The sequence below is a fragment of the Phyllostomus discolor genome, chromosome 7, assembly GCF_004126475.2.
Source record: "Phyllostomus discolor isolate MPI-MPIP mPhyDis1 chromosome 7, mPhyDis1.pri.v3, whole genome shotgun sequence".
Lineage (NCBI taxonomy): Eukaryota > Metazoa > Chordata > Mammalia > Chiroptera > Phyllostomidae > Phyllostomus > Phyllostomus discolor.
In genome coordinates, this window is record NC_040909.2 from 8,416,889 (window position 1) to 8,436,339 (window position 19,451).

General features: G+C 57.8%; 1 protein-coding gene across 2 annotated transcripts in view; it reads right to left on the minus strand.

The window, feature by feature from the left end:
* Window positions 1-3,096: 3,096 nt before the first annotated feature.
* The window catches only part of GASK1A (golgi associated kinase 1A), a 30,341-nt gene continuing 13,986 nt past the window's right edge, over window positions 3,097-19,451 (minus strand). For both annotated transcript variants that reach the window (XM_036030458.1, XM_036030457.1), the window contains exons 2-5: window positions 11,341-12,588; window positions 6,094-6,216; window positions 4,288-4,391; window positions 3,097-3,600 (exon numbers count right to left, since the gene is read on the minus strand). In XM_036030458.1, coding sequence (XP_035886351.1) covers window positions 3,390-3,600; window positions 4,288-4,391; window positions 6,094-6,216; window positions 11,341-12,525 — 1,623 coding nt within the window. In that variant the 5' untranslated portion in view covers window positions 12,526-12,588 and the 3' untranslated portion in view covers window positions 3,097-3,389. The remainder of the gene's footprint in view (window positions 3,601-4,287; window positions 4,392-6,093; window positions 6,217-11,340; window positions 12,589-19,451) is intronic.

Here is a 19,451-nt window from a genome sequence, read left to right on the forward strand (position 1 = left end):
GCTCTTGGCATGGAGGCCGCCGTTCATGTTCAGCTCACGCCAGGCAGTACCCGCCAAGTTCACGGGCAGACTCTTCAGTCTCTCTCTGCAGCCACAGGCAACTCGCTCCCTGCCCAGCTGAGCGTCTCCATCTGCAGTGAGGGCCTGCAGCTGGGGCTGCTGTAGGCGTTTAGGAAGTCATCCGGGTAAAGCACCGCACCTGGCTTGTAACAAATTAGTCACGACAGCTCCGGAATGCCTTACCCCAGCCCTGGAGGTCAGATGATCCAGAAGCCTGAATTTTTCAGATAGAGAAAGGTGCCAGGTATGCAATCGTCCTGGCAGGGGCTGAGGTTCCACCCAGTAACTGCCCACGGAGGTGTCTGCAGCGAAACACGAATATGCACACAGCGTGGGACCAGAGTTCTGGCGCCAGCCGGCTGAAGAGGCTTTCCACGTGCAGAGCTTCGGGGCTGCCTGAGTTGCACCCAGGGCGTCCTGGACCTCTGCTCCCGTCATCAGCCTCTGCTGCTTGGAAATGCCATCGTTTTCCTTGGAATGGCCTTCTGGGGGGCGGGTGCAAAGGAACAGGGTCAGGCCTGGGCGAGCCCAGTCTGCATGCAGCGGAGCAGACACCCCTCCCACCCCACCCCTGCCCTGCAGCCCGAGGCAGCTGCTGCCCTGCAAGCATCTGGCGTCGGCGGGCACGTCCTTGCCCCCACCCCTGGCAGTTCGCCTCCCTTGGCACATGCTCCTTGTTCCAGAGGTAATGGCAGGACGGGCACAGAGCACGCAGCGCACACACGGAGGCTGAGCGTGCCTTTTGGAAAGGATAAAAAGCGGACGAAGTTTCAAGTGTGCAGGAAAGACGCCGTTCGTAGACTGAGCAGACTTTCCAACAAAGAGCGATGGGCGGGGAGCCAAGCGCACGTGACTGAGCCTGGCCGGAGCCTCCGCTGGCCGCTTGCTCCCCAGTCCAGGGAACCGGCGGCCTCGCCATCGGCCCTGAATCCAAGGGGGTCAGAGGAAGAGGCGCTGCGGGCTGGGCGGGAGAGCGTGGTGGGAGCGGCTTTTACTGGGGGCCCTGGGCTCCAGAGGAGTTAGCACAGCTCCTGCCTGGGTTCGAATTCTGCCCCTTCCGCCTACAAGCTGAGTAGCCTTGAACAAGTTACTTAACCCCTCTGTGCCTCACCTGTAAAGTGGAGGTAATAATCAATCACATCTGCCCACCAGGTTGTGGTGAGGCCAAGTGCTTCCAATCATGGGAACCACCGTCACCGTGGCTGGTGCACAGTCACCGGTCATGAAATGCGAGTGGACTATGCGAGTGGGTTTTTCTTTTTTGAAAAAGTCGGTAAGCTAAGCATACAAATAAACGTTTTAAGCTTAATAAAAGATACTTATCAGAAACTCTCTCTCTGAACCTGAAAATACTCAACGGTGAGATTCCACAGGTATTCCCATTCAAGTCAGGAGTAAGATGAGACTGTTCACTGCTGCTATCATTCTCGTTCACCCAGGGGTCCCAGCCAAGGTAGTAAGACAACAAAAATAAGTAGAGGTCTTCATAAAGCACACACATTCACACACACACATTTATGAAATAAAAAAGTAAAATTATCATTAAAAATTATGTAAAAGAAATTCTAGGTGAATACTAGAATAAAGCAGAGGAGATTATTTCAATAATCTGGAAATAAGAAGGCATAAAACTCAGAAGACTTGAAAGTCAGACAGATCTGACTCCATGGAAATTGAAATTTTCTACTTGGCAGAAGACACCATAAACAAAATCAAGAGACAAATGACGGGCTGGAAGGAAATATTTACAACACAACCAACAGGAAAAAGACTGATTACACTAATTAGACTCAAAGATCTCTACCAAATTAGCGAGGAAAGAACAAACATCTCAAGAGAAAAAGACAACTCACAGAAAAGCAAATACAGAGGACTCGTGAATCATTGAAAGGATAACCTCATTAATGGTTACAGAAATGCAGTTTTAAACACAGGTGTCCTATCCGTTGAGTAAAAAGGAGAAGTTTGAGTGCAGCAAGTGCTGACGAGGCGGCGGGAAGACATTCAGGCCCCTCCCTCTTTGTCGGGGTAGAATTTGACACCACCCTTTGGCAGTTTCTCCCCAAAACAATAAATACTCATACATACCCTTTGATGCAGAAATCCACGTATGCAAATATAGCTACCAGAAATAATAGCACACCACGCAAAGATGTTCACGGCAGCATTGTTTATACCTGGTGAAAAGTAGGAGCCACCTAATGTTCATCGTAATGAGAATAACTAAGTAAAGCATGCCTGTCCCCGCCTTGCGATTCTGTGTAGTCACTGATAATAATTGGGTCCCCCTGCCCCATGTGGCTCAGCTGGTGGGGCATTGTCCCATGTAGCAAAAGGTGGCCCAGTTCTATTTGCCGTCAGGGCATGTGCCTGGGCTGCAGGTTTGGCCCCTGGTCAGGGCGCCTACAAGAGGTAACTGATTGATGCCTCTCTCTCGCATCGATGTTTCTCTTCCTCTCTTCCCCCCTTCCCCTTTCTCTAAAAACAAACAAATAAATAAAATCTTGAAAAATAAAACTTTCCCTATAAAAAAAAAAAGAATCGGGTCCACCCAGGTGGCTGACACAGAATATAGAAAACAGTGGAATAAAAAAAGGGAGCTGAGAAACGTAAGTGACACTGCTTTCACTACAGTTTCACTTGCACGGAGTGTCAGTGTGAATAAAATCTCTGGGAAGTTCGTGGGACTTTCTTGCATTTTATCTTCTGTGCTTCTATTATTTATGAAATTTGTTGTTGGTGAGTATGTACTATGTTTATAATTCTTAGACTAAATACGTGGCTGAATAAGAACTGAGCATCTAGAGTCTACAAAGACAAAATGCTTGGTGCTTCCTTTCTCAGACCTGAGTTGGCTTTCGGCCCGAGCGGTTCTGGGCCACGAGGACAACTCTCTGAAGACCCTCAGCTCGGCTCATCTCACATGCATGTGTGAGCATGTACACGTGTCACACATGCATGTCTACATGCATACACACACAGTTGTCCAGCTCTGCACAGGCATGTGGGGTGCACAATTTTACAGTACATGGCACGGTCCACAGAACATTCTTGAATGTGTTTATTGGTGCAAGGAAGCACACGGCCAGAGCCGAGAGGGCAGAAACGAATGTGGTAACAGTGAGAACCCACCACCCACCCCGTGCACCGTCCTAGGTAGGTGACACGCCCGTGACACCTGTGGTGCCCTCCAGCCTCTGGCTTGTCCCTTTTGTCTTCAGATGAGCCAGCCCAGGGCGGCGTGGCCATCAGCACGGGGGCTCGTCCGCTCAGGTCTGTCGTGAGCACCCCACTGGCGAGGCGGGAGCCCTGCCCAGGCGGCGCGGGGCTCACGGGTCCTCGTCCCCGAAGACTGTCAGGTTGTGCTCCCGGATGTGCCGCAGAAGGACCTGTCCTCGCCGCTCCAGCGTCTGGAGCGCCTGCCTCAGCCCCTGTTGCCCGCCTTGGCTCTCCCAGAACACCGGGTCCCTCCGCAGCGACCTCAGCAGCAAGTTCTGCAGACACCCTGACTGGAGGACCTTCACGGCAGACTCAGGGAACCTGGACGAACGTCCCCCGGACGTCAGAACGGAAAGGAAACGCAAACGTGATCTCGGAGCGTTTCGGCGACAGGCGAAGCCAGATGGCGAGGCTGGACACAGCTGGGGAGCCCTGGCGAGGCCAGCCTGCAGGGTCCCAGGGGCCCCCCCGCCCTCCGTGAGAAACAACCCAGGGCTCTCCCTCCCGCTCAGCTGTGGAAGCAGGCAGGGGGCGAAGCTTCCAGGTGGGGCCCGTCCCCCAGAGTTGCCGGGCAAATCGAGTCTGCCCTCCCAGTGCGATGCCCGCTGCTCCGCCTGGCCAACGCCAGGAGGAGTCCTAGGAAGGCCGGGCTGCCTGCCAGGCCTGGGCAGGGAGGACAGGTGGCCCGGCTAGCCGGCCCTCCACTGGGACAAGGGAAGGGTTTGCCCACCCACAGCCCGGCAGGGCAGTCAGTGTGCTGTGGGGCCAGGAGGCCCTCTGGGTGTTAGGGGCGGGGACGCTCCATCCAGAAGATGACAGGCCTGCTGCTGGCTCTGTGCCCTCTCAGCTTCCCCAGGGCCCACCCCCTTCCCGAGGCCCAGATCTAATGGCTCTTGTCTGACGATGGACGGAGGACTTCTCGGGCCCCACGGTTGAAGGCCCCACAGTGTACAGCAGGGCCGTCCAGCCTCTGTCCCTGAAGCTGCACCCAGCCCCTCCAGCACTCACCCGTCGATGCCCTCCAGCAGCCGGAAGTTCAGCTTGTCCTCCAGCCGCTGAAGGCGGCCGGCATTATCAATGTAGACCAGGTGAGACGGGTCGCTGCTCCGGACCTCGGGGAAGGAGGAGAGGGGCGGAGACAGAGGTGGGTGAGGGTGCGGCCTAGCTGGTGCCCGTGGGCGCTGTCGGGGGGAGTGGAGGGGCTTGGGGGCCCTGAGCTGCCCGTCCTACCACCCGCCCTGCCGCTTGTCCAGATGCTGAGCCGCCAGCTGGCCCGGCGCTGACACTGCTCAGCCTTCCAGGCATCGTCCCAGGGAGCCCTCCCAGCACGCTTAGAAGGGGGCCCCTCGCGTGAGCCCCCCTTTCCAGAAACAAGGCACAGAGAAGTAATTCGCACCAGGTCCCACTGCTGATAAGTAGCGGGCTGCATCAAACCGGGCCCAAACCACGGTGCCACCCTGCGGGACTGCAAGGCGGAGGGGCCGAGTCTCGCTCTGGTGGCCCGAGGGGTGAGGGGCACGGTGAGAATCGGCAGGTGCAGAGGTTACACTGCCCAGCGGGACTGCGGGGTGGAGGGCACACATGCACACTCACCCCTTGCCCCCCCCCACACCTGGGCGTGTCCCTGAGAACACACGACACTCTCCTCCTCAGGGAGCAGAGTTTAGTGTCTCCTAAACCTCTTCAAAACTAGCTCAGCGGCGGGGAATTCTTTTGCACCTCCCAACCCTGGTGTGTTTGGGAATAAAAGGCCATCTCTTCTGGCCCCTCCCCCCACCCCGTGCACACACCCCATTCCTGAACATTCTCCAGGATGTTGTGGCAATTTCCCATAACTCTCTCCAGTGGCCTCGGTTCAAATGATGAACATTTGTCTCCAGGACCCTGGCTCCCCCTGTTTCTGCCCCTTTTCCCTCCTCACCCCTCTCCCCACCCCTCTCCCCACAGCAGGACTCGTCTGTCTCTCAAAGCCTGGTGACGCCTCCCTCTGAAGACCGAAGGGTCAGTTAAACGGCTGCCCATCAGGGTGAATGATGGGCAGAAAGCCTCACCTCTGACTGAGGAGGGGCGAGCGGCTCTGGGGGCCGGGGATGGAGCATTCCCAACACCCAGCGGCTCCGCAGGAGCCCTGGCCACCAGGCTGGTGTGTGCTGCCTGAAGCTCAGCCTGGGACGCCATGCTGACGGCCGCCCACCAGAAGCAGCCGGTCTGGCGAGGCCGCACGGACACCAGGCCTCACTGGGGGAGAGGCCCTGCCTGCGCAGGGGCCCCTGACTCCTCGTGCAGGACGAGCGGCCATCCTGCCCCCAAGCGCCTCCCTCTGATGGTCTGGGCACAGCGCTTCCCACCCCGGGCGCCAGTTTCACCGCGGGCAGCAAGTCAGCGTTCCTCTGGTTAGTCTGCCTGCCTGGGAGTTATCGGGCCCACGGGGAGAGCCCCGTCGCTGCCCCCAGCCAGCCAGGCGGCCCAGGAAACGCCCTCCCCGTTCCAGGTCGCAGTGCGCATGTTGACTAGCACAGGGAGGCTGTCCCAACGCATGCGCGGTTCTGACACTCTGCGTCCAGGGGCCCTCCGGGGCCCCCTGGCATCTCCTGGGGACCATGGAGTCGGTGAAAAAGGCTCCTGCCTCACCCGACGCCTCGACCCCATTCTCAAAGCTGCACTTCTCTCAGTTGTATGTATTATTCATGCAACTGGTTCTGCTGCTAAAACGCACAGGACTGGGAACCCCAGGCGGCACGATCTCTGCAGCCCGCTCGCAGCATCTTCCGCAGGAGACGGGCAGACGGGCGTCTGGGGGACGAGGGCGCCTACCAGGATATGGACCAGCCGCAGCTCGCCCGGGTTCCCGCACTTCTCTCGGAGCCCCTCCTCCGCGCAGGGCTCCGACGGCTCGGGCTCAAAGCCGCAGCAGTAGCGATCCAGGCGGTCGTGGACCTGTGGGGACACCCATCTTCTCAGGGTGGGTAGCACAGCGCGTGTCCCCGCCTGGCCCAGCACCCAGGCCTGGCCCCTGGGCCACAGGCTGGGGACGGTCCCCACTGGCTCTGGAGCTGGCCTCCGGCTCCTACTGGGACTCCTGCTCTGCTTCTCTGGCCGGCGGCAGCCCGCCCTGCACACCAAGAGCCGTTTCCTCAAGCCTCAGCCCGGCACGGGTTTCCAGCCGCACCCTCAGCTCCATCTGCAGCTGCTCTGGAGCTCTGGCCTGAGGCCTGGGTTCTGACGCTGACCGTGGGTCTCCTGGGAGACCACACAGCCATCCCGTGCCGATTTCAACCTGCAGCCCTATTTGTCTCCAGAGAAAGCTGCAGGGAATTCTGGCCCCTACAGCAGCCCGTGCATCTCTGGCTTCCCCAGTCCTTCACCCATTTAAATGTCTAACAGAAAGGGCCTGGCCGGGCCCAGCTTCCAGTTCAATTCAAGTGCCACACCCTCCGGCCATTCTTTCCACTTAAGAGAAATGCAGTTTAAGCAACAGCAGACTAGCAACCAAACCAGACCAAGTGCAAGTGTCATTCCCACAGCCCTTCAGGATTTGACTCTTTTCCCCCTTTTTGAAAAAATGACCTGGGTCAGTGGATTCCAGAAGAGCTGCTGGCTGTCCCTGGCGGCCCGTGTCCCCCACCACCTCTGACTCCCAGCCCACCAGGCCAGAGCCCTCCCTCAACGTGGGAGCAGCCACGGGGTCCTTCCGAGTGGAAAGGGTGGCTCTGGGCTAGGCTGGCTTGCAGCCTGGGGTCAGGTCACGGTAGGGGGGCAGCTTCCCTCTCCCGGGAGGGCAGGCGGCCGGTCCCACACAGACTGGCTGGCTGTGAAAGGTTTTATGAGGCTTCGGGGAGGTCAGGGCGTGGGGGAGGGAACTCGCACTAACTCTCACTCTCCTCTGGGGCCTCCCGACAGAGGGCGATCTCCCGGGAGACCCTGGGGAGGCACAGCAGGGTGCCCCACCTGCACCAAGCCAGGGGAAGAAGTTGAGACAGCAGTTTAGGGTTTGGATGAATAGCTGATGGTCTCTGAAGAGATGGTGGAGGAGAACTAGATCTGATCTAAAAAGATGTGTGTGGATCACTCCAAATTTTAAACATCAACACAGAACCCGGCAGCTATTAAAAGATGAATCCACCCTGGCTGGAGTGGCTCAGTGGGTCCTGGCTGATGTGGCTCAGTGGGTTGATTGCTGGCCTGCGAACCAAAGGGTTGCTGGTTCGATTCCCAGTCAGGGCACATGCCTGGGTTGCGGGCCAGGGCCCCAACAGGGGGCACATGAGAGGCCACCACACATGGATGTTTCTCTCCCTCTCTTTCTCCCTCCCTTCCCCTCTCTAAAATAAATAAATAAAATCTTTTTTTTAAAAAATGAACCTTCCACAGCAAAAACACTAGAAATCTCCCCAAGTCTGCAGAAACAAGTCACGCCCAGGGCGCCATTAGTGTTTACCGTTGCTCCAGAGGCACCAGCAATGCAACGCGGTAAGAGAAAGAAGAAAGAGGTGAGGAGAAGACAGAACAGTCATTGCAGATGAAATGAGGGTGAACTTGGAAAACCAAGGGCAAAACCAGCAACTGGTGAGGCACAGTGCAGTTAGCAGGTAGCCAGTAACCAGGGTAATACACAGAGATAAGGGCCTTCACTCAGACCGAGAGCTACCGGCCAAAACACATAAAGGAGGAGAAAGGTCCCATTTTCAGCCGCCACAGGAGATGAGATACCCTGGAATATCCCAACACGAAAGCGAGGATTGAGTTGAAGGGAACGTCGGGATGCTTCGAGGGGTGTGAGCACATGGAGAGCCACATCCTGTTCTTCGCTAGAAGACGCTACATGTCAGGGTATAAAGTCCCTCCATCTAAGTCCACACAAATTTAACTTGATCCCAATAAAACCCGAAAGGACTTGGGAAGGAGAAGGAGCTAACAGGCTGACTGAGTTTTCCCTGAGAACCGTGTGCGGGAGTATCAGGGAAAGCCTAAGAAAGAGCAACGAGAGAGCCCACGCCCCGCTGGTTATTAACGTGAAATATAAGCACAGCCATTAAAACAGTGCGATTCTGGCCTAGGAACAGAGAGCCTTTACCGGAACGGAACAGAGCCCAGAAATAGACCCACATACACACGGAAACCGGCAGTGTTTCAGACCGGGGTAAAGACTGATGATCTAACAAATGGTGCTGGGACATTTGGGTTGCCATTTGAGGGGGAAAAAAATCACTGTTTTGCACCTTATCGCTTTAAAAAAAACCCATCCAGATGGATCAAAAATATATAAAAATACATGGGAGAGTTTTTAAAATAACCCTGAACTGAGGATGGCCTCTTAAAATAAAATACACGAACCTAGAAGCTGTCAAAGAAAACCTCGATAGTTTCACCATAAACGTTTTTTAAATGTCTACACAGCACAGAGGCTGCAAACAGAGCTTAACAACAATTGAACCCGAGAGAAACCGCGCAGTACGGTGAAAACAAACGAACAACTTCCCCAAACTCTAAAGAGCTCTCAAAACCATTAAGAAAAAGACCGACAACCCAACAGAAAATGGGGCAAAGATGTGACCAGACAGTTCTAGAAAATTTCCCAACAGAGACCAGACTCCGGGGAGGAGGAAAGAATGGGGGTGGGGATGGGGGGAGGGGCTCTCTCAGGGCCCTGCAGTGCAGGGCTGTCGCCTGCAGGGGGCACCCCACTGTGTTCGCCCCCACGGCCCTCCCTTGTCTCACCAAGTCCTGTCCTGCTGCTGCTAACAAATTACCAGGAGGTTCGTGCCTTAAGGGAGCACGTATGTCATCTCACGGTTTCTGTGGGCCAGGAACCAATCACGCGTTTGCCGGGCTCTCCGCTCAGGGTCCCGCCAGGCTGAAGGCAAGGTGTCGGCCAGGGCCGCCTCTCCGTTGCAGCTCAGGGGCCCCTCCCACACTCATTGCACTTTGTTGGCAGAAACCATTCCCTGAAATTGTAGGTGCTTTAAAGCTGCTGCGTGTTGGAGAGGTTTGTTATGCAGCATTATCTCTGCAATCACTAACTAATACAGAGTGCCGCGCAGGATTTGCAGAGCATAGGATGTGTGGGGGTATGAGGAAGGTGTCTGTGTGCAGGGCTTGCGTGTTTTGTGTGCAGGTAAGTGGTACATCGTCACACACACACACACACACACAGAAGAACAAGGGTTTATCTGGATCACACAGGACAGAGGAGCAAGCCTACCACAGACTGGGCTGGACGTGGGGTTTGCACCCAGCTCCCGGTCAGCAGGTCCCTCCAGTTCCTGTGCTGGGAAGCCCACAGCCCCGCCTGTCCCGCTGGCCGGCGGTTTCTAGGAAGGCAGCATCAGCCAGACACCAGTGTGTGACTTGACCAGTCTGCAGCAGCCCGGGGGGAGGGGGTGGCACGGGGCCAGCTGACTCGCGTCTGACCGCACGCCCAACCTGTGTGTGCTTTGGCTGCCTCGGCTTCCGTCCCGCAGCGGCCCCGGGCAGCGGGGGCGGGCCCCCCACCGCAGCCCCAGGAGGCGGACAGAGGGCCTCTGTGTGGAGCAGAAGGCCGCTGTGTGAGCATCAGGGGGACCGGGGCTTTGCAAGGAGGTGCCTCCGGTCTCCAGGCCCCGGGTGTCCCTGCGAAGGTCCCTTCTTCCCGCCCTCCGTTGTGGCCAGGTGAATGGCGGCCGTGATGGAGAGGGCGAGCTCTGGAGTCAGATCGTCCAGACTACATCTCCGTTCTGCCAGCTGCGACCTTGGGCAAGTAACCTCGCCACTCTGGGCCTCAGTTTCTCAACTTTGCAACAGAGGTAAATTTAGTACCCCACTCATACGTTTGCCATGAAGATTGGATGAGTTAATTCGTGTCGAGTGTTGGGGACAGCGCCTGCTTATTGTGGAGCATGTGCCACTCGCCAGGCACCGTCTCAGGTACATTCCACGAAGCGTCTCGTGTACAGAAACCACACTAGGTCAGGTGACCCCTGGACCCAGCTCCCCCAGAGACAGACTCAAGATGAGCAGTCAAGCCAACGTGGTTTATCTGTGAGCCAATCCCAAAACACAAGCAGGGGGCGCTACTCAGGGAGGGCCAGGGGTCACCACAGCGGGGCCCCGGGCACCATCCTCATGGGGCACTCAGAGAGACTCATGGGTGTGTGCCACAGAGCAGCCCGGGCCAGCCCACAAATGGCTGATGCCTGTTGTCCCCCAGGTACCCCTCTGCCCTGACTGGCGGTCCTGGAAACTCCAGCCCCTTCCCCAGGGTCCCCAGAAACTCTAGCTTACTTCCCAGCACAGCAGGGACCTCGGCTGCCCTGTGGCTTCCTCCTCACTCTTCAGCGCCCGGACTGGACCGACACCACCTCTCTCTCTCTCTCTCTCTCTCTCTCTCTCTCTCTCTCTCTCTCTCCCCTCTGTCTCTCTGTCTCTCTCTTTCTTCTACCTCTCTCCCTCTCTCATTTATAAATTACACAACCACCTCGAGTCCTTGCTAAGTCACAGAGTCCTTGCTGAGTCACAGATGTAACATTGTAAACAGCGCTGGGCTGATAAATGTTTCACTCCTCGGGGGTGGGGGGAGTCCCGACACGACACGTAGCCTGGGCTGGTTTTCACGGTGCGAATCGCCCCACCCGGGCCAGTCCCAAGCTGCCAGCACGGCCGGGCGTGGGGCTGGCGGAGGTGTGTCGCCACCATCACATAGCGTTCACGAGGTAGACAGTAATAACCTCGACAGCCCAGGGAACAAGGAAAATGTCGTGAAAGAATTAGGAAGTAATGCGTTCGGAACGTTTCTTCTCACCTTTGTTGCTAATAGAATTATTATATTTTTGGTTCCTATCATTTAATGTTTAAAACGCCCGAGTTTCACAGTCACGCCACACGATTCCTGAACATTTTAACCATCAGCTCTCAGGAGCTGGTGCAAAGCATTCTAGCTCAGGGTGACTGGAAAAATAACCCCCGGGACTGACCACGTGGGGCTTGGTGGTCAGAATGCAGACCAGGCGGGGAGAGGCCCCCGCCGTCCCCCCACTCCTGTGGCTCTCCGGCCCCGCCTAGCCCAGCCCGGCCCAGCCCCCATACCTGGAGCAGGAAGTCGAAGAGGGCCAGGCGCGCCCACTCGGCGCGGCGGATGCCCAGGCACGACGCCGCCGGGCCCGGCCCGCTGCAGCCGCGGGTCAGCAGGGCCTGGTACTGCAGCCAGCCCAAGGCCAGGGAGTTCTGGTCGTCGTCTGGGTCGCCCAGGTGCTGCACGTCCGGCGCCCACCAGATGACGGGCCTCGTGCCCCCGTCCGTGTAGCGGTAGGGCAGCAGGGGGCTGTGGAAGCGCCGGGCCACGGCGGGGAGGCTCCGGCGCAGCCCCAGCACGCGGTCCACGTGGAAGGACAGCACCTCAGACAGGTCTCCGGGCCTCTTGATCAGGCCGCAGAGCCCCTGGGCGCAGAGTCCACTGAGCCCGGGAGACGCATCCTGAGGGGCGCCCTCCGTGGAGAAGCCCACCTGCAGCACCTGCCCGTGGCCGGGGACCCTGGCTTTGCCCACCACCTCCCCCTGGGCCAGCAGCTGGAGGGTCTGCACATCGTGCTCCGTGAGCCATGGCGGCACCTGCCCGCTGGCCCCCAGCCCCGGAGTCTCAGCGGCACACCAGGTGGATCCTTGCAGCTCCTGGACAGAGCCAGGCCACCAATGGGTCCCTGTGGCTGCGGTGGGACCCCACGCCCTCTGCCCACCAGTCAAGGCTCTGTTCCCAGCTCCCGGCAGGTCCCTGCCTCGGGCTGGATGGGGCCGGAGGGGCGGTCCGGCAGCGGCTGTCCGGTGTCCTGGGAGGGCGCCGGCCAGGGTGCCTGTCTCCCTCTGCACCTCCCGGATGGGACCGTCCTTCCAAGGGGGCCGCAGGTCTCTGGCTCCTGGACCCTCGACCTCATCCTCCCTCAGGCGCACCAGACGCTGAGTGCTGAGTCCCGGATCTCCGACCAATGATGCCACAGCAATGTCCCTCTTGACCCGCCCTACAGGGCGGCTTTCCCCTCCTGGGGCCCTGCTCTTGTCCACTGCCCTCCGGCGGCCTCGCTCCTCCGCACACTCAGGGTCGGGACTCCCAGGCGGGGCCCGGCCTCTCCAGAAACGCAGGCTTCTCGTCTGAGGCCTCCAGCGGGAGCTCAGAGCCTGCAGGCTGTGGGGAGCAGGGGTGCCGGTCACCCTCCGGGGCTCCAGGGCCGCCTGAGGCTGTGCGGGGAAGCAGGAGACAGCCATCACAGACAGAGTCATCAGGAGGCACAATGCCACCACCAGCCGCCTCTTGCCACGTAGCTTTCTCCAGAGCCAAGACGCCTGGGGGACGGGGCAGAAAAAGAAGATTTGAGACCTGGGATGACGTCAGCCCCAGCTCACCAAGCAGTGGGGATGGTGAAGGAAGGCCCTTCCCAGAGGCCCGCAGGGGGGGAGAGAGCGGAGCCCAGGCGGAGGACACCCCGCTGCCTTTGAGGGGGGCCGGCTCCTCGGGCAGCGCTCCTTCCCCAGAGGGGAGCATCCGGGGAGCCTCTGCGGATCCCTGCAGACAGACTGAGGCTCCCCCTTTGAATACACCCCCAAATGACACTGTTCACCACGCACTGTATGGGTGTCTTCCACATCTGTCCCCACCGCTGGGTGCCGGCCCGCTCTTGATCTCCCTGTGTGTCCCCAGGACACTCTGCCGTCTCCCACAAACACACTCTTCCCCTTACCAGGGGCACACGGCTACTCAGCTACAGGTGGCACCGCCAGCCTCCCTCACAGGTCGTGGGGAGACCCAAGGCCACGTGACTCAGTCCTGGCCAGTGGCAGGAGCCCGCCACTTCTGCCTGCCCCTCTTGCTCAGGAGGAAGTTGGCTGCCCGGCCACTAGCACGGCAGGTGCTGGCAAGGACACCCCCCCTGGGGCAGTGAGTTTTTTCAGCACGGGGTGCCGGGACCAACAGCATCATGTGGGAGCTTGTCAGGAAGGCAAATTCACAGGCCATGCCCCAGAACTACCCAATCAGAAGCAGGGAAGGAAGGAGCTCGGGGGCCTGTGGGGGCAACGAGGATGGCCAAGAGCTGCTGGGGCCACTGGGCTTTGGAGTCAGAACATATTCATTGCCCTGGCTGGCGTAGCTCAGTGGATTGAGCATGGGCTGCGAACCAAAGTGTCGCAGGTTCGATTCCCAGTCAGGGTACATGCCTGGGTTGCAGGCCTTGACCCCCAGCAACCGCACATCATTGATGTCTCTCTCTCTCTCTATCCCCCCTCCCTTCTCTAAAAATAAATAAATAAAATCTTAAAAAAAAAAAAAAAGGAACGTATTCATCTTGCAACCTTTTCAACTTGCAACATGTGGTCTCTGTATCTGCAACATTCGAGAAACCTCCGCCCTGTTGCCCTCAGCGGCTATGCATGTTTTTCAGTCTGCTGCACGTGGTGACTGTCTTTAGCACAAAGGCGGCGGCCGGCCCACACCTGGCTTTGGCTGGCGTGACGGTGTGCCCCAAGGCCCTTTGCACCATTGTCTCTGTCGATGGGGCGTCACCGAAGGGCCACACATTCGTTCGCCGGGGGACACGCCGGAGCTCCTCTGCCCACCCCTCCGCAGGAAGGCCGTTCAGACCGCTCCCAGCCTTTGTTCCAGCAGACAGTGCTGCTTGAAGAGCAGGTGCGTGCAGCTCTGGGGAAGCCGTGGGGGTTTCTACAGAGGCCGCCCCGAAAGAGGACATGTCGGGACCCGCTCCTGCTCCCTGGTGTTAACTTCCCACTGCACATTGTTGGTTACTCTCTCCTGGGACCCTCCAGAACACACACGGAGGTGGGAATCCCACCCCCCCTTCCCGACAGATGAGGAAACCAAACAGTTTGGAGCGCCGAGATCTGTCCGGGCTCACACAGCTGGCGAGAATGCCCGTATTTCCCATGAAAACTAAAAGGAGAAATGGTCCTGGACAAAGACTCTGTTCGGGGTTTGTTTTTTTTTTAATTTTTTTTTCCCTTCCTTCTAAAAAGAAAAATATGGGTTCGAGTTGGATTCATCATCTGGATCCTCGAACTTTTGATCCCACTGGGGAAAAACCAATCCTCTTTCTCAAAGGCTTCAAGGAGACGGAATGTTTTGATCCCGCTCCCAGCTTCAGACAGACAAGCTGGGGAAGCTGGCAGGTGCGCGGCTGTGCAGACAGAGGGGTTCCAAATAGCCCTGAGCAGACGTCCCCGCGGGCCACCCAAGTGAGGCTTTGGGGAAAGAAAAGCAGCTTTGATCAAACCGAAAAAAATAATCCTCTGAAGAGAACTATTCAGCTGAATGGTAAAGAGTACGTTAGAGAAAGGAGAAGTGGGGGGCGGGGGGACACCCAACATACTAGAAAGTTTGCTGGCAGAACCCAGGGGGTCCCACGGCTGCCCAGGCCCCAGCTGACCCTGCCCCTCCTCCCCAGTTCTTCCCCACGCAGCCCCGCAAAGACGGGGGCAGGAGGGAAAGAGAAACAGGGGACCTTCACTGTCTGGCTCTCAAGGGCCCCTTTTCCCCTCCCTCCTCAAACCCCGCCTCCCACCCGTGTGCTGAGGCTTCCCCTCCATTCCTCGGAGAAGAGGCCCGCTGGCCCAGCTGTCAGTCACACCCACCGGGGGCGTGGCTTTGGGGCAGACGCAGCCGAGTTCTCGACCAGCTCCTGCCCTTCTGGGCTGTGTTACAGCAGCGCGTTACACCGCCTCCTGCCCCATCGCCTCAGCTCCAGAATGGGGGACAGTGAGCTCCTTCCTCCCTCCCAGGATCGGGGGGCGGGAAATACACGCGCCAAAACAGGTCGGGGGCCCGCCGCACGGTTCGGTACACTTAAAGGAGAGGTGGGATCCTGCCTTCGCTTTCCACACCAACCCCCTGCCTCCTTCCTGGGATCTGAAAACGCCCCTTCCTGGGTTTGGCTGGGCACAGAGTGATGTCAGAGTTGAAAAGTGGAGATATTTGAGAGCATGACTCAAGGTCGTCAGAAAGAGAAAGTCTTTCATCATTAAACCACAAGTGTCCCCCGGGAGGAGGCCGCCTCGGCCATGAGAAACGTCTCAGGCTGCGGAGGCTCTGCCCGAAGATACCGGGATGGCACCGGGAGGAGTCACCGGGCTGGAAGGCATGCGGGAAGGAGAGGAAAGATGGGAGCTGGAGGGGGGAGTAGGTGGAGGGGCCAAAGGAAAGACTGAGCGTTGACGGGAGTGGGTTTCGGTTTCCTAGCAACGGAGGTGAGGGGAGCCAGCCAGGGGAGTGGTAAAGCCAGGTCCACCCGAGGAGCCGGGGACCGTGCTGGGCTGGGGACAGGAGCCACCCCCAAACTCCCTGTCGTCACCTCCGCGCTGGGTGGAGGGCAGATCTTGAACATGAAGGAAGGACAGGGGAGCCATGCGGTGATGATGATGATGATGATGATGATGGTGTAGTGATGATGGTGGGGGGGGTGATGGTGGTTGTGGTGGGGGTGGGGATGGTGGTGGTGGTGGGGGTGGTTGTGATGGTGGGGGTGGTTGTGGGGGGGGATGGTGGTGACGGTGATAATGCTGGTGGTGGTGGGGATGGGGATGGTGATGGTGGTGCTTGTGGTGGTGGGGATGTTGTTGGTTATGGGGATGGTGGTGCTGTGTGTGTGCTATAAAAACCAAGGCTGGCTCTGGTTCTGGAGCCATCATTAAAGATGTGACAGTCCCTTCTGTGCCATTCCCTGACCTCTGCCCTCTTCCAAACAGCCCCACAGGCTGACCGCCGATGCATCGCCACTCAGACTCTCAGTGAGACTGACGGAGATTTTGGAAATGCAGTTTCTGTTCCATTTTTAAAAAATCGGTGATGTAATGTTCACGGCCGTGGCCAGGGTGAGAGGTGACACGTGAGCATATTGTCAGAGCGTGGAATTGAAACCACATGTCAGTCCTGTGAGTACTGCTGCCGACCCGACCTCGTCACACCCTGCTCCCCTTGGCTGAACCCGGAGTCAGGCCCTGGGCGGGGGGAGCTGGGCTGGCACAGGCCTCTGTGGGCAAAGGCGACAGGCACCCCCAGGCACGCGGCGCCCCTCTCCGAGTCAGACCTGCTGGGCCCGGGGAGGCTGCAGCTGCCTGTCTCCTGCGCCGCCACTGGGCCAGGCCACGTTGCTCAGCGTCACCGGAGAGCTGTGGTTTCCCTTCCACGTCAGCAGCTTCAAGACAAGAAAGACCTTTTGTCCCTGTAATTTCTGGCCTGGCCAATTCCCAGGAAAGAGAAAAAAGGAAAAAAAAAAAAAACCCAAAGAATGATAACTAGCATTTATACAGTGTTCACTATATGCCTGGGGCTGTTGGGAGAATTTTGCTTCTGTTAGCTCATCTAAGCTGCATACCAGCCTTACAAGGCAGGTATTAGTATTTATTATCCCATTTCACAGGTGAGAAGAACAAGACACAGAGAAGCGGGGTGACCCGAAGTCCCCAGAGCTAGCAAGGGCACCACCAGGACAGGAAGCCAGGCAGTCTGGCTCCAGAGCCCATGGCCTGGTCGCCACACCACCTCAGGAAGCAGCGGCTACAGCCCTGATTCTGAAAGCCTGCACTGGGTCTCCGGGGTGGGCCCCGCTCTCAAAGGAGGGTCATCTCTTTGGGACCACCGAGCAGGTCATCTGTAAAACGATGCCTGAATGAGCTCAGGGTAGGTGGCAGCCAGTTTGCACAAGTCGATGGAAAATACACGTGTTCTCAGGCTACATTTCATTTTCTCCCAAAATGAGAACAATTTCGTTGTGTCTCCAGTCCCGCCTCATTACATAGAAGAATACCGATGAGAAAATGCCACCGTCCGACCCGCCCAACTCCAGGACCCTCAAGAGGTGACATCAGAAGCAGGTCTCCCACCCATCATCTACTACCCTCAAGTCAGATCTCGGGCTCGATCCCGAAACCAGGCGGGCATCTCCGCCTCCTGCTCCTTCCAGAACCAGACGGGGCCCCAGCTCCTTCTGGCTCAAGCATCCTGCAGACTGGGGCCAGGAAACTGAGTGGATCAGACCTGAGGGGTGAGTGTGGCGGATCCTGTTAACAGGAGCCACTCACTGGGCACGTACCACGTCCCGGGCACTCTCAAACCCCCTGCAAGGTATGCACTGACCCGGTGATTTTACAAGTATAGAAATTAAGATTTCGAGAAGCGCCTCGCTCAAGGTCAAAGTCCACAGCAGGCAGGATGTGAATTCTCCCTAGAGCCCACCGCTCCATCACAGAAGATTCAGGAGGAAGGAAGGAAGGGAGGGAGGGAGGGAGGGAGGGAGGGAGGGAAGGAGGGAAGGAGGGAAGGAAGGAAGGAGGGAAGAAAGGAAGGAAGGAAGGAGGGAAGGAGGGAAGGAGGGAAGGAAGGAGAGAAGGGAGGAAGGGAGGGAGGGAGGAAGGGAGGGAGGGAGGAAGGAAGGATCGTTCGAGAACCTTGGAGACAGAGGGGAGTTTAGGGAGGGGCTGAGCGTGGGAGAGGAACCTGGGACTCTGCTGCCCATGACTTCAGAGTCTTGACTGGCAGCAGCCAGTGGGTGCCGAGTCGAGGAGACAGCCCAGGCTTGTCAGAGGTGGTCCACACAGCGGGTTCTCGAGGACGGAAAACAGTCCTCGAAAATGAAAACCTCCTTTCGCCTCCTCCTCACCCCGCCTTAACTGCCCCATGCAAAGGCTGTCCTCGGCCCATCGGGAGGAAAGCACTGTGACAGGCAAAGGCCCTGGGAGGTTTTCGGCACAGACGGGGCCGACCGCCAGGGCAGGGGGTTAGGGCAAGGCCTCCTGACTCGGAGTTGAAGCACATGCCCCCACAGGCAAACGAGCCCCCCGCTGTCTGCCCGGTGCTGCTGCTGCTGCTGCTGCTGCTGAGCTCCCATAGCCTCGCGTCAGGGACACAGCGACCTGGGGACACGGCGGGGACCTCCCTGCAGAACAAACAACTGCTGGCCCTGCAGATGGAGACCAAGACCCACTGACGCCTTAGAAGAGTGATGGCTGTCCGTCAGGGGGAGGCGGAGCCCCAGGAAATACCAGCTATGAACACAGTAAGGAGGAGGACACTACGTTTGGAGACGGCGGAGATCCGATCCAAAGGCAGGCTCCACACCCTCATGGAAATAAGAAAAGCAATTCGAGAAATTGCATTGGCAAAGGCTCAGCCAAAATAAAAAATGATTTTTCAAAAACAGTAATAGAAAGGGACATTTAAACTCTCTCAGCCCACTCAGCCGCATTTCATTTAGAACATAAGATGCTAACAGGTGCTCCCTGCTCTGGGGATTGAACACAGGCAGAGCTCCTGCTGGCAGGAGGCCTGGGCTGCAGAGCGGGGGAGGGGAGGAGCGGGGCAGGAGGACCCCGGAGTCATCAAGCTCTGCAAGGCTCATTTCAGACCTCGGGAATCAAGAGCTACACGAGAGTCAGTTCGTGTTGTTTTAAGCCATTGAGTTCATGGCAATTTGTTAGTCATAATTATGTAAACACGGATCTGACCAAAATTACCATCTAATCACACTGGGAGGAGGAACAATGAGACTGGGTGTGTGTGTGTGTGTGTGTGTGTGTGTGTGGTGGAGGTGGGAAAAGACCCAGACCCTCGTCTTCCACAGAGGAAGTTAATGAGCGACAGTCAAAACCAGAAACACTTCGAGAGGCTCTCTCATGTCTGATAGGTAAGGAAAAAGGAGCCCAGGGAAGCCGCGGTTAGTCATCTAAGGAAGAATCTTCTCATCCAAGGAAAGGACGGCCGAGCGGGTGTGGGTGCTCCTGTGACAATCTGTCTTTAGCTGGTTGATGTTCTGGGTCTTAATGAACCAACGAACCACCGGGCAGGTGAGTCCAGACCCCTGAGGGCACTGCGGGGGAAGGGCGCGTGCAGGATCTCCCGAGGCTCCCTGCTACTCGGGGGGCAGCGAGCCTGCACTCGGAGCCGCTAACCCTCTTCGTGGCCCCTGAGCAGCTCTCGCTGCCCAACCCAGACGTCTCTGTGAAGTCATGCTGAGCACCGGAGGTCACCTTGGCCAGCCAGAGAAAAGAGGCCTCCATTCCTCACCTCTCCGTCCCCAAGCACCGGAAGCCCACCCAAACTCCCTCCAGCCAAGAGGCGGGCAGAGAAACAACCGATTCAGAACCCAGAGCAGTTGCCACCAAATGCCACCAAAGCAACTGCCTGGTAGATCCTCAGTGAGTGT